At 36.2% G+C, this 15,463-nt stretch overlaps 1 protein-coding gene across 3 annotated transcripts in view; it reads left to right on the forward strand.

Annotated features, from left to right (window-relative positions):
- The first annotated feature begins 1,500 nt into the window (after positions 1-1,500).
- The window catches only part of g (adaptor-related protein complex 3, delta 1 subunit-like garnet), a 104,557-nt gene continuing 90,594 nt past the window's right edge, over positions 1,501-15,463 (forward strand). For all 3 annotated transcript variants that reach the window (XM_083138124.1, XM_083138126.1, XM_083138125.1), the window contains exons 1-6: positions 1,501-1,807; positions 7,464-7,559; positions 8,894-9,022; positions 11,681-11,821; positions 14,285-14,414; positions 14,584-14,723. In XM_083138124.1, the coding sequence (XP_082994250.1) occupies positions 1,712-1,807; positions 7,464-7,559; positions 8,894-9,022; positions 11,681-11,821; positions 14,285-14,414; positions 14,584-14,723 (732 nt within the window). In that variant the 5' untranslated portion in view covers positions 1,501-1,711. The remainder of the gene's footprint in view (positions 1,808-7,463; positions 7,560-8,893; positions 9,023-11,680; positions 11,822-14,284; positions 14,415-14,583; positions 14,724-15,463) is intronic.

Genomic DNA, 15,463 nt, shown 5'->3' on the forward strand with positions numbered 1-15,463 from the left:
ACATTATTTTATTACTTTTACTACATCACTATTTTTAGATGGCTGTATTTTATCCCACCCTAAACTCTATTTCTATTTTAGTTATTTTACGTCGCTTTTGTGCCTCTACCGGTAAGTACGACAATATGGATGAATGAAAAACTGATGAAATGGATGATGTGACACAAACACAGTGAAACGTCCTTGCCTTACGAGGTAGAAACACTGACTTCGTAGCGTGGGTAAATTATGTTATACATGTATGTGTTTGTGAGTGTGTGTGTATTTCTAGCATATGGGGAGGATGGGCGGCACCCTAGCATAAGCGTTGCTATCTTGAATTATTGAGGAAGACATGCTGTCTAATTCACCAAATACATTTCACATACGTAAAGCATTTTCTCATTATGGTGCAGGACGCGTACCCACCCCTATCGATAGCTGTACACCGAACACCAGCAGAAGGCAAATTGATTTGTTTTTGTTAGCATTCGACTTGAAAGATTGTGGAAAATCACCGACAACGAACATCTGTGAACACAACTTTCTACCATTTCCTGTCATAAAAATTCCTCACGATAATAGAGGCATCACAAACCCCTTGTGTCGGTACTGAGAAAGGGCAAATTTGAGGGTGTTTTCCACACACCCTCCATCCCGAAAATGCGGAAGAGATGAAAGATGTTGGGCGGTTTACTTTCTTTTGTTTGAAACATGTCCACTCCTGAAATGGAGATCTTCGGAATATTTTCGCCAAACACAGGGTGCTGGGTTTAGCACCATTGTTACAAAAGTATCTGTGACGTTTACACCGTAAACAATGAGCGCCACTCCCCTTGCCCCCCCCCCCCCGTGAGCACGAATATGCCACCCCTCCTCCCCCAAGAACGTCGTTCATCCGCTACTATTAGATCATCGGATTTTGTAGCAGATCTTCTGGTTTCCCAAGGAACGATCTCCCGAATTTTTCAAATCTGACCTGGCAACACTGCCCCGAACACCGATAACGGCACGGAAGTTGCGCGAACGCTTTGGACGGAAGGTTCATGCCAACCTCTAGGCCACTCTTCACGAAAAGATTGGAAAGAGTTTTGTGGTGGCTGGTACGCATCGCAGCCCCCCACCCCCTTCCCCCCTCAATCTAACAGCGGAGCTGGAAGGGAGCCCCTGACATTAGTAACCGGCTTCGTGGGGTACAAGAGATCTGACCAATAAGGACGTTTGGAACCCACGTGACTGACTGTCACGGAAAGAGCTCTCCCCCAGATTTGTGCTGGAAACAGCAAAAGTAGACCGCCTCGCCATCTGTTGACCACCGACGGAACTGCAATTTCCAAGCGCAGCGAGGTTTAAATATAACTTCCCCTTCTATTCACATACTGGTTGGCTACCTGACATGACCACCTTACCGCGCCAGTTGTTCTCTTGTCTCTTTTAAAGTCTTTGTACATCGCTGTAGTCTTTGTCAGCATCAGTCATATGTTTGGAGGTCATGAATGCTGGGTAAAATCTTACAACGTTATCTGTCATGTGACCAGCAGTGTCTGTGTGTGTGTGTGATTGTGTGTGTGCGTAAGGTCTGGGTCGGAAAATGTTTTGGGGTGTGAGTTTAGCGTTCGGTGTTTGGAGGTGATTGTTAATTAAAGATGTTTTCATTATCATCATACATTTTTATGTGCTAGTGTGCAATAGAACATTGTGTCCTATCGTACTGGATTAGGGAAACTTTACAATGGCTTTGCGAAAGGTGAAAGGAAATTTGGAACGCATGTTTGATAAAAACTTGACGGACTTGGTTCGAGGAATTCGAAACAATAAGGATAATGAGGTATATGCTATTGTTATTGTACGTATGAATGTATTAGATTAGAAGTTTGAAATGTGTTTTAATAAAGGGAACTCTCCCGTGTTTATGTGGCATATTGAATCGCTACGTCAATTCCAGCCGGTGTAAACATATGATTTGGACTCGACAAACATGACCTTTCAGAAAAATAATCTGTTAGATTTGAAGAGTTTACGATTGCAGTTAGCAGTTTTGAGAAATGTTAAGGAAGTTTCATATTCGATTTTAAGCTGCTTTCATGTGTTGATGGTAGATTTCAGTACATTTGTCAGTAATGGGATTATAATTTTAGTATCCGCCAAACGTCTGAAATTCATTATTTTCTTGTTTTTCACATTGGTACTTAGGTATTCTGCATTGCTAAGGATTGTTGAAGGTGGGATTTCGTTTTTTTCACGACAATAATTTCAGTTTTCCACATATCAAGTAATTATTGTGACTAGCCCATATTTTACATGCACGTCTGTGTACTCCAAGCACATTTCACTTTCACTATACACACTTAAGTTTTGTTCCCTTGAGCATTTACCACACACACACACGTACCTGATGGTCAGACTATACACTTGAGAAGTAATCATTGTACAGTCATGTACACTTTTGGGTTGTAACGATAGCATTTGTTTTGAATATAATCGTTATAACTCAGAACTGTCCATGACTGTACCAGTAGTCACAAGTACTATGTTCTATGAAAATGAAATGTTCAAAGGAAGATCAAATAACACCACTGTATTCTGAAAGGTATACAAGTACTGATACACTTGGTGTTATAGTTGAACAGAAAATACAATTGTAGAAATTTGGCTTATTCTTTGTTTTCCATAAGAAATGATTACTACAGAACCTTTGAAATCGTGAATAAATTTTGGAAAGTAGTTTTGAAGGATCAATCAATGACTATACTATACCTCATCCATGTTATCTCCCGGCCCCCATTCACAGTGCACAATTATTTTTGACAAAATCCTGTTCCCCCCGATGGCTGCTTCAAGGAGTAGGGTTCGAAGGTTTTCCAAACGAGGGGACGGCGGTAGACCTAATTGCTTGTTTGACCACAAGTTTCTTCACAGGTAAAGGTGTCAACAATAGCCATAAAGGCATTCCCCACACTGGTTTTCAGCCAAAGACACATAACTCTGTTACATTATGGAGCAGTGGTATTTTCATTATATCAAAGCTGTTTACCTAGCTCTTCAACAAACTCTTCTTTGGTTGTTATATAAGTTACAAGTGAATGAGAAATTACTACTGTACAGGTGCTTAAACAGTATTATTTTTTTCTATATTCCTAAATCTGTATTGCCACAACAGCACAAACTTTCCGCCTGTTCTAGTAATAGTAATAATAATAATAATATCGTCTTTATTGAGAGGGCGTGTTTCGGCCTCGCGGGCCGTTCTTACAACAAACCCTTTAAAAAAAAACATATTACAATTGACACTTTCCACTTCTTGAAAATCTTTGTTGCAGTAGAAAGAATAAAAATACAAAAAATAATAATAATAAATAAGAAAGAAATTAAAAAAACATTCCTACTTATAATGTAAACAATTAATGTACTGAAGGTACAGAGTTAAATACCACAATTAGAATACAATTATTACAGCTATCACTACAACCAATACCTCATTCCCATTCATTACAGAAAAGACAAAGCCAGGCACTATTGTTTGGACAGTAGATGCTGCTTTAGATTTATTTTGTATGTTGCAGGGTGGAGCTCCCCTGAGGTCAGTGGTGGGGGGAGGTCATTCCATTCTTTTATTGCGGTGACTATGAAAGAATTCCCATAGAATGTTGTTCTGTGTACAGGAATCGTGAAGTGTGTTTTTTGACGAAGGTTAATTTGTTTTCCTTTCTTCCTGTACTGAGCAATTTGATCATATAAATATCTTGGTTCCTTATTGTTCAGGATCCTGTACAATGAAGACAATGCCAAAAATGTTCTCCTATTCTTAACGTTTAACCAATTAAGTTCCTGTAAGTACGGGGATATGTGTTCTCTTCTTTTGACATTCAGTATAAATCTTATGCAACTGTTTTGAAGTTTTTGTATCTTGTAATTTAGAGCACTGTGGATGTTTATAAATACGGGGGAAGCATAATCAATTTTTGGCATTAGAAGTGTGTTGACTAGGTGAGTTTTCGTTTCTTTGCTTAGCATATGTTTTAATGGAAAAAGTGATTTCAGTTTGGCTATTGAGTTTTTAATTATATGTGTGACATGAGAACCCCATTGTAGATTCTCGTCCAATATTATGCCAAGGTTGCGTGCTGTTTCTACTTTCTGTATTTTGGAATTATTCAGTGTAGGGAGGGGGAGTTGTAATTGTTCTAACTTTTTGAGGTTACTCGTTGTGCCTAAAGTTAAAATGTAAGACTTGGATGAATTCAATTTGAGTGCATTACATTCAGACCATTTAGATATTGAATTTAGGTTCTGTTGCAATGCTTCTAGGGCCATTGCACTGTTTCTTAATGGTGTTTGTATGTATATATATTTGTGTGTCATCCGCATACTGGTGGTATTTGCAGTGTTTTAGTGAATCATTAAAATCTTTGATGTATAGCGAAAATAGGATAGGTCCTAGAATACTTCCTTGTGGTACTCCTTGTTTGATATCAAGCCATTTAGACATGCACGATTTATTCTCATGTACTAATTTTACACATTGTTGCCTGTTCGTTAGATAAGACCGAAACCATAACAATTCCTTATTTCTTATGCCGATAGATTTCAATTTCTCTGCCAAAAGGTTGTGGTTTATGGAGTCAAATGCCTTGGTGTAATCAAGGAGTACCAGAAACGAAATTTTACCATTATCCATCCCCTTGGCTATGTCATCAACAACGCTAACTAAAGTAGTTACCGTGCTGTGCTGTTTCCTGAAGCCTGATTGATGTGGAGAATAGTGGTCATGCAACATCAGATGGTCTACTAATTGTTCTTTTACTATGCGTTCTATAACTTTAGACATAATTGGCAGTACGCTTATTGGTCTTAGATCTTTAACATCAAGGGAAACAGTGGTTTTCGGTACGGGCGTCACTACAGCCTTTTTCCAATCTTCGGGAAATACCCCTTGAGAAAGAGAGCAGTTTATGATGTGAGTTAGGCTCTTTAGGCAATGCGGGATGCAGAGTCTCAACATTTTTAGACTGATGCCATCATGACCCTTGGCATTGGAGTGTAGTTTTTTGACCTCTTTCAACACGGTAGCCTCATTAACCTTCTTCAGTTTGAAGGTTCTGCTTGTCTGCCGTGTTTTATATGACTCGATTAATTTCTCAACCTCGGTCGTGTTTGTTTGCTGACAAGCAGAATTTACAAAAAAGTCATTTATTGCATCCGCATTGAGTACACTTGAGGGTAATTTTTGGTTAAACTTATTAGTAACAACTCCCTCTCATTTTAATGTCTGCCAAAATGCTCTAGCGTTTTTAACTTTTTCATTGAGAACCCGGTCATAATGGTGGAATTTTGCGTTTCTCACGGCTTTTTTCGCACGATTTTTAAAATATTTATAAGAGAGAAGCGCGTCTTGATCTCCGGTGTTAACATACTTCAGGTGAAAGTAATCGCGTATTTTCCAAAATTCTTTTACTTTTTCAGATATCCAAGGGGCGGGTGGTCTAGTTACTCGAAACGTTTTTACTGGAAAATGTTTGTCAGCCAACGCAATAATGTTGCTGTTCAAGAGAAAAACGGATTCATTTACGTCGTGTTTGCTGCATATTAAGTCCCAATTAATATTTCCCGCGTCTTTGTTAAACTCGCTTTCGTTAAAGTTCTTAAACTTGAACCAATTTGTTATATTTTTTGGTGCAGTTGATTCCAAACACGGCGTATGTTAGGTGATGGTCTGATATACCGGACATTATATTCTGATCGACGTGGGTCACCTTCAGGTTATCAGAGCAGATGATAACGTCGATTAAAGTCCTTGACGTTGGCGTTACCCTCGTGGGCTTTGTGATGATTTGCTTACCGTGAGCCTCGGCAATGATGTCGTTTAAGAATCGCGTGTTGGGTTCATTTTGTTTCAACATATTTACGTTGAGATCACCAATCGCAATGTAATGAGCATAATTCAAATGAAAATATTGCACGATATCCCCAATATCGCTTAGATATGTATAGTTAACTTTAGGAGGTTTGTATGCGACTAATATCCCGACCTTCACCTTCTGTATGGTTACCTCGACAGCTAAGGCTTCGATGTCATTATATTTTTGAATAGACAATTCGAGTGCTTTCCATTGTAATGATTTGTGTATATATAAACAAACGCCTCCTCGAGTCCTATCACATCTGTCATTACGGATAATATCATAATTATCTAATGCTACCGTGTTATTCGAAATATGTGGTTTAAGCCACGTTTCGGTAATTCCTATGATCTGAAAATTTAATTTGTTTATTATGTATTTAAATTCGTCAAAGGAATTTAGCAGACCTTCCGTGTTGAAGTGACACACTTTCAGTTCTTTGGGGAATGACTCGAGGCCATTGCTTAGCTTCTGTTTGGGGAGCGGCGATTGACAGTAGCTGAGTCGGGGAGGAGGGGGTGAGGGTGCCTGACGGAAATAACTGTCCCTGAAGCTAAAGGAAGGGGAGAGGACTCCACTGACCTCATCACGTGGGCTATTCACGGAGCCTGGTTTCTTTCCAGTTTAGCCGAACAATAAGCACCTGGAACGTCTTGTAATATACATTTAGTTTTCCTGGCAGAAATGAGGCATTGGGTCTTACAATATTGTAACAAGGTAAATAATATCTTGTCATCCAAAATGTAAATGTATGTGGCTTAATCATCATACTTGGAACATATAAGTAATTATGAATATATGATTTTAAAAAAAAAAAAAATCTACTAATAAAAATGAGTAAGATAAAAAAAATCTTGGGCAAGATCAGTTATTTTAACAAATTTTGGAAAGTTTTCATTCACTTTGTTGTCATCATACCTTCATGACCTCTGTCAATTTTCAAATCTGAAACTTGCTGTTGTTGCCATAACAGACAATATCATCAGGATATATTGGTGAAATATTTGTGGTGTCATACCAAGGTGGTTTGATTTAAATTGGGTGATGTTTTAAAAATCACTGATTTAAATCATTTTAATGGAATTATTTATAGGATAATGTACATAAAAAAATTGTAGATATCAGACTCACTTTTGGTGAGAGTACATTATTCTTTGTAATCTTCTGGTAATCATTGAATGGTGTCTATTAAGCACCTTGTACACGATCAAATAAATCATGAACAAGTCCTTGAATTTGATCCTTAAAAGGAAATGACGTCAGAGACAACGTCATTTTTCTCATTGGATCCAAGGTTCGGTCAAAGAATTTCTATTTAGGATTGGTTCTAATTAACACGATCCAAGTCTGACTGTCAGGGCACATTGTGCAGCTGTGTTTGGGTCTGAGATGGGAGCATTGGAGAGAAAATCTTCGTATTAGATGCTCACGTAGGCAGATAAACATACTAGAAACCGTGAAAAGTAGCTAGTCTGACATAGGAACATGCTGCTAAGCTGGGAATAATGTAACGAATTAATTGTTAAATCACACAAGGGTTTCCTGAAATTTCTTGAAACATTAATTTCTGTAATTCTTTTCCAGGCAAAGTATATTGCACAATGCATAGAAGAAATAAAACAAGAGCTTCGTCAAGACAACATTGCCGTCAAAGCAAATGCTGTGGCCAAACTCACATACGTAAGTATTCGCTGGAAGTTTGAAGGATTGGTTTGATTGTTTATAGTTGTAATTTAAGTGTATATGCTGACCTTTCAAATATTTTTATTAATTAACTTGAATCAGTAATTATTGTTCATATAATGCACTAAAAAAATGGAAGAAAATGCTGTTGAGATGAAAAATTAATGTTACTATTTTAAATTGGTTATTCATACAAACATTTACCATGTCAGGGTTGTTTTTCCTTCTCCATCCATTGGGAGAAGTAGGGAAGATACTCATGACATTTTCAAATCTTTTTCAGGAAAAAACCTAAGTTTTCCCCTGACTACACAAATTTCCAGCCTTTTTAAAGTATATCTCAACATTTTTAAAGTAGAAACCTTAAAGCAACGTATTGTGTATTTAAAAGATAGCCTATGTGATTACACAGATGTGATTTTTTTTTGACATGTTCATGGTTTCTTGAACTCCTCTTTTTATTTATTTGCCAGCTCTTACATATTCCTCTTCCTATGAAATATTCCATAAATTCAATTTTGGATATGTTTTAATGAATTTTCATGTATTATTTTAAACAGTTATTAGGTATATTTTCTTTCTGTTATTTTAAATTAGGGATGGGACATATTAACCCTAGCTTACCCGAGTGGGGGGAGGGAGGGCTGTCAGGCCCACCACCTCTATTTTTAAGATTTTTGAACTGAACATTTTGATAAAAAATTAAATAAATTACATTATTCCATAGGATGTTCTCAATATTTCTGTATTACTTTTGTTGACAAAAACATAAATATAATGTAAATAAGTGACAAGATGCACTAGGTGGCCCTATCAGGTGCCATCTTGAATGCATGTTATCTGAGACACAGATGCCAGTGAGAGAGTACAATTGGATGGTAATTTTGGTAATTATTATAATTAATGAACTACACCTCTATAAACAAATAAGCATTAAAGAAAAATTATTATGGTTTTGTGAGCTTTTGTGAATGGTAAAATATGTGTGCGACACTCGTGCAATGATGTTTGGTATTTTTTATTAATGATTGTAATTTGTGTAATTTTTAAATAAATAACTGCTCATATAAAATCAAGAAAGGAAGCAGTGATTTTATAATAAAATGGTTTATCGAATTTAGTAATAAAAGAAAGTGTGGGCCTCCCTCAGGTGAGTAAGTTTCTGGGACAGCACGGGCAAGCTAGGGTTAAACACTACTGTCAGTATCATTTCATATAGGCTCATCAGTCGTTTGGTAAAATTATTAAATTCTAAGGAACCAATATATCCACAAACACTGCGTAATTGTATTATATTTTTAATACTCTACTCTCTATCTTTTTAATTTCAGCTCCAGATGCTAGGCTACGACATCAGCTGGGCAGGATTTAATGTAATAGAAGTGATGAGTTCATCAAAATTTACCTATAAGAGAATAGGTTATTTGGCCGCTTCACAGAGTTTTCATCAGGAAACCGATGTAAATAGTTAACTTTAAGTACTCTTACCTTCATTATTGCTGGTAGAAATTAAAGCTATTGTGGCAGCATAGTGCAGCCCAATGTTCTCAAGGGATCCTTGAGAACTGGATGGCTCCCATCTTTAGAGAATATTATTTAGAGACAAAGGTGCAGAAGTAACACAAGGATTCAGAATTTCGTTCTTGAGCATTAAAATTGTAGCCAGATTCAATGTATATTGGAACAGAATGATAAATAATACCATTACTATCACCCTGGAATGAAATGAGCCTGAATAGAAATGTTGTATTTAAGGTTCGTCTGGATTTTTGGCTAACGCCAATGAAGCTGTTTTCAAAATTCCCTCTCCCTTTGAAAACACGCAATAATATTTCAAATATTGAATAATTACATCGTCTTAGAATTGCATCTGGAATTCCTACTTTCACTGTTGTCTAGATATTTGCAATGGTCTAATAGGCTTATGTAGCCTGAAATTATTACAGTGAAAGTAAATCACATGAAGAGTCACTTGAATGCTCTACGCATTCTGAGCATATGTAATTTTTCAGATTTTTTGAATATCATAGCAATTTTTCGAAATGAAAGAAAATTAATCAAATGGCTTTGCTGGCATTAGACAAAGGATCAGCCTAAATATAAAGTAATATGAAGGACTACTTTCAACAAATAATTTACCTAATCTAACTAGTAAAGAAAATATTTTTAATAACAAAGCCAAGTAAATTCAGAATCAAAGGTGGAACAATTACTGGCATGTGAGGAGAAAAATGTTTCAGCAATGAGGATACAAAATCCTGATGGTCCTCCTTCTGAAGCCCTACACCATACACATATCCAACACTGTGTAGCATCTTCATTATATTCGCCTACAATGAGAACCATGCCATGTTGGACACAAAGTCTGATAAAACTTTTTCTAACAATACCCATGTTCGTTATTGCTATAATTCAAAGATGTAAACAGAATAAAAACCCATTGTATTTCGCTTGCATATGTTTTGGCATATCACATGTAGAAATATGTTGTTTATTATGTGAAATGTGTTTTCTGATCAGCCTTTCCATTGTACAGTCTATAGACAGAATGCTATCTTTGCTTGTGAAATAGGACTCTCTGCATAGTTTCCTAGAAGTTACATATTTGCCAGTTGATAAGACACACCCCCTTTCTTGCACACGTTTTTTTAGGAAAAAGATTTATCACTGAATTTATAATCAATTTATAGCATTTCCAATATAAAATAATATGAAGGACTATTTTCAACGAAAACTAGTAAAGAAAGTATTTTTAATCTTCTTTGTCACACATCGCAAGGAATCAAGAAAGAAATAGTCTAACTCAGAACAGTGAAAATGTTTTTCAGACCTATTTTTAAGTAAAAGAGTATGTCTTATATGTAGAGGCATGCAAATTTTGTTTTTGACGAAAATATGAAATAACATGCTGTAATATTCATTTTTCATGTTTCTGAAAGGGGTGAGGTGCATTTTCCTACCCTGTTTTGTCACGAAATGAACTGCAAAATGCGCAATATACTCTTAAACTCAAAATTGACAATTTATATAACGATGCAACACTTTCTGAAGTCTGAGGTATCCTGTGAGTTATGCAATTCAAGGAAAATTGATTAATTGTGCTGTAAATATTTGAGAAGCAGAAATAGACCCCTTTACACAGGAATAAACTTAATACTCTGGTAACTACATAAATGTGCTATTAGAAGGGATAAGTTTATTTTGTGGAATAAGTGCAGTTTTTAAATCAAATTTAGGATTACATTCACAATTTTAAAACCAAAAATGTCATTTTATATAGCACTTTTGATGTGATTATTCACCGCTACAATACCAAAATTTTATTTTATTTACCTAAAATATGTGCCTCTACTTATATGCCAGCAAGTGCAGTAAGTGTTTTCTTGATCTAATGCTGAGTGAAAATGTTAACAGGCTTGTTCTTACCCTTCGATTCAGGACATGCATTGTTTATCCCATACATTGGGATTACCAATTTGATATATCCATAAATATCCTGTTAACTTGATGCCAGATTCTTCCATTTTCTTACTGTTCTTAAGAATTGGAACATGTTATTCATATATTACACTGTTTAGAAACTGGGGAATGTTCCAGGTAAAATTGCATTATCAAGGAGGTTAGTTCAGAAAGTTTGCATGGTTTTGAAAACCAGTTACACTCAGTTTCTGAAGATTAATAAAGTGACCTCAGCTCTTGAAAGTATGGAACCCCAGAACTCCAAAATTCAATAACCCAACAGAATTGTTGCATCATATCTAGCCAGGAAAGCTTGAAGCTATATTTTACATACCCTTAGTGAGGAGCTGCGGTAGCTAAGTCATTAGAGCATCTGACTTATAAAGTGGGTACCTGGAGGAAAGTCTGGGGTGTAAAGGCAGCCAGGGGCATGGTGCTGATCACCTCACCCCCACCTTTGGCCATGACCAAGAAATTATGGGGCCCTAATTCCACACCCCCTACAGGCCTTCGTGTTGTGGTGTAAAGCACAGGGAAGTTTTTTTTTTTTTTTACTTTGTGAGGATTATTTTGACATGTAACATTTTAAAATATGAATTATATTACCGTATTTTGGTGAAAAGGAAACATTGAGTAAATGTTCTTTGATTTTTTTACAGTTGCTGATGTTGACAACAAACATGGTGAGAAAGGACCTTAATAGCCAAAATCAGTATGATGCTGGAGTAGCTCTGTCAGGATTGTCATGTTTCATCAGTCCAGATCTGGCTCGTGATTTAGCTAATGACATCATGACTTTGGTAAGTGCTTGTCGTGCATCCTGTAACTGAATCACAGCATTTATATTTGAAATGTAAAGCTCATTATCATTTGGGTGGGGGAAATCTGAGGAGAAAAGTTGTTATGCCTCCTCCTCTAAGCATGATGCATTAGACTGCACCGGCATGGTGCGGGAAACATTAATGCACACATACATCTGTTACCATGGGTATCCGGAAGGAGTGGTGCTCCCCCCCTCCCCCCGGAAATGAAAGTCAACCAAAAATTATATATTTCAGATGATATATTAGATTTTAAGCAAATTTTTTTGAGGGAACAACACTATTATTGCGGAAAATGTGCCTTGTTTGCCTCCTGGAAAAAAAAATTCTTCCTTGCCCCTCCCTGGAAAAAATCCTGCAGACGTCCATGTCTGTTGTTCAAGGTTAATAGAGTGAGTGAGCTCTTCATTGGGTGGATACGTTTTAAATTATAGTCGATCTGGTAGTTAATACTTCTTTAAAATTTAAACTGTTCTAATTACTTTCTCAGAGTTTACTTCCACCATAATTTCCAGAACTCAATAAGGTTTGCTAATACTCACATAAAATTTTAGGAATGGGCCGATTTGAAATTTTGGCCAATACCAATAAAGTAATGATATAAAATTTACCGATAACCGATATTCTACCAATCCAATATAAAATTTGAAATGATCCTTGAAGAACTGAAAGGTTCATTCACCTCCTTAATAAATGTGTGTATCAAGGTGACTGCAGTAAAAAAGAAATTGCATATTTAGACATTTACTTTTTTAGAAATTATGGCATGGAGATTATCAATAAAAATTACAACAAAATGGCAGAATTTTGCACTAAATTTCAGATATTTATCGATATATCGGATCAGTAAAATAATCGGTAAATTTACCGATACACTGATGTGCCTATATTGGACCAATACCGATAGGATACTGATTAATCTGTCCCATCGCTATAAAATTTACGAAAATCATTAAACATTTGGAACCATTGCCTCATTCAGAATCCTCTTGTCCAGCCATCTTATGTCGGTCATCGTATTATTAGTGCTTTTGCCTTTGGTGCAAGCAGTTCCAGCTTCAATCTTCTGTGAGAGGCCCAAAATTGAGGAATCTTCTTGAAAAGAAGTAGTAGTGGACTCAGGTTTCAAGAGCCAGGTAACAGTTGATATGAGACTTGATACGCTGACCATGCATCACCCAGTTAGAAGCTGATTGGCAGGTTTGGGTTCTCAGCTTATTTTGAGAAATTTAGTAGGATGGGACCGATTAATCGGTACTCTATCGGTATCGGCCGATATAGGCATATCGGTTTATCGGTAAAATTACAGATTATTTTACCGATCCGATCTATCGATAAATATCTTATAATTTAGTGCAAAATTCTGCCATTTTGTTGTAATTTTTATGGATAATCTCGATGCCCTACTTTTTAAAAAAGTAATTGTCTAAATATTCAACTTCTTTTGCACTGCAGTCACCTCGAAACACATATTTATTAAGGAGATCAATGAACATTTCAGGTTCTTCATGGAACATTTCTAATTTTATATCGGATCGGCAGAATATCGGTATTATTATTGGTATCGGCCAAAATTTCATATCGGCCCATCCCTAGTTTTTACTATCGTTGAATTGGCAATAAATAAATTCTTTAATCATTCAGATGTATGCAGATAAGATACTGTAGGTTTTAGACTTCCAGGGTCCCAGGGTAGTGGATCTCAGGTGGGAATTTTTCTAACAATGTCCCTGCTAAAGCAGCTCTGGACTTCACTCACTCCTCAATGAACCTTCATGCCACAATACAATGATAATTCTTGTTTTGCTAGTAATAAGTTTATTGTGTATATACTGGCAGGCTCCTGCATAGCCAAATAGTTAGTGCTCACGTCTTTGATGCGAGAGGTCCTGGCTTCATTTCCCAGTGGGAGTTTCCAAAATTTCGGCAATGACCCAGCATCGTGAGGACAATTGAAGAGCTTCTTGAAAAGAAGGAGCAGGGTCTGGTCTCGAAAACCAGAAAACAGCTGGGATGGGACTCAATGCGCTGACCAATGAAAAAGGCCACTCTGGCCTGAGACTCTCCGAATTCTCAAACTTTATGTTCAATGTTAATGTTATTTATATTAATGTTGCTTTAACTTATGCATGTTTGTTTTTATATATATATATTGTTATAATCCTCTTATCATGCTGTATAAAATACAAGAAAACAATTTGCTGTAACCATAGTAACAAAAATAAGTACTAGAAAATGGTGATGGAAGTGGTGAGATTTCTTGCGCCTGTATTGTCTTTATTTTAAATATAATGATTATCGTTAATTACGCAATTTTATGTGCACTGGTAATTGTTCTGCAAGTTTAAGCGCAGCAGCAGTTATCAGGCCTGCATGGAGTTTAGCTTTAGTCCATGTACTAGCATATTCTTTGTGATTTATTCATACAAATCTCCTTTCCAGTTGACATCTACAAAGCCTTATCTGCGGAAGAAAGCTGTACTTATGATGTATAAAGTGTTCCTTAGGTTCCCAGAGGCCCTAAGGCCAGCATTTCCAAGACTGAAGGAGAAGCTAGAAGATCCTGACTCAGGTAACTAATTGCCTCACACAGTTATCGTTGTTACTTTTCGAATTGCTTGTGGTTACTGCAGAAAAACTAACAGAACATGTTTTATGAGAGCAGAGTAGAATAAATGCAGTGTCTTTATTTAAATCTGAGTACACTATCAGTTTTTTTTAAACTTTGTTCATATTTGTAGGTGTCCAGTCGGCTGCCGTCAATGTTGTGTGTGAGCTAGCAAGGAAAAATCCTAAAAATTACCTCAGTCTAGCACCAGTGTTTTTTAAGTTAATGACAACATCCACCAACAATTGGATGCTCATCAAAATTATTAAATTGGTAAGTTAACCATTCTAGTGCTAATAGTTTTTATTTCTTTGGCTCCTCAGGATATTTAGCAAATCCATTATATTCCAGATTAGTCGTTGCACACACGTTAGAATAGATGAATAAAAGGTAACAGAAACTAGTGATGTGACGAAACAGAAAATCGGTGAATTTACTGATTAACTTGTTCTTGCAGGTAATTTTTTGAACTAATTCTGATGCTCATACAGATTCCGATATTTATGTTTTTTGTAATAGACACAACATCATAGTCAGAGTTCCAAAAATAGATTCTATAAAAAACCTGCATTTTTGTATCATACATATACTACTCTGAGATTTTTACATAGGTAAGAAGATTTATACTATGAATATTTAAACCCATAGTTCTAGTGTTACATAACACTGCGACACTAAACTGTATTAATTACAAATTATATATTCCCTTTTATTAATCTTTGAAATCTGGAATTGAATATTCCAATATAAGTTTTTTTAAAATTATAATACCAGTTTCAAAATGCCGACCTTTGTGGGAGAATATTTAGCACAGTATGTTAGGGGTCTTGGGTATGGTTTATTTTAGTGTCCCTTTATCATATCAACATTCATGCTCATTGTTGCAATTAGGCAAAAGTACCAGAAGACCAACGCTAACTAGCAAGAATCAAATCAAACCAGTTCCAAAATCCATTTCAGCTAATATTAAAACATCAGAAGTGTGATTCGTCACATCACTAGGAAATAGCATA

The sequence above is a fragment of the Lepisma saccharinum genome, chromosome 16, assembly GCF_977018435.1.
Source record: "Lepisma saccharinum chromosome 16, izLepSacc3.1, whole genome shotgun sequence".
In the NCBI taxonomy this organism is placed as follows: domain Eukaryota; kingdom Metazoa; phylum Arthropoda; class Insecta; order Zygentoma; family Lepismatidae; genus Lepisma; species Lepisma saccharinum.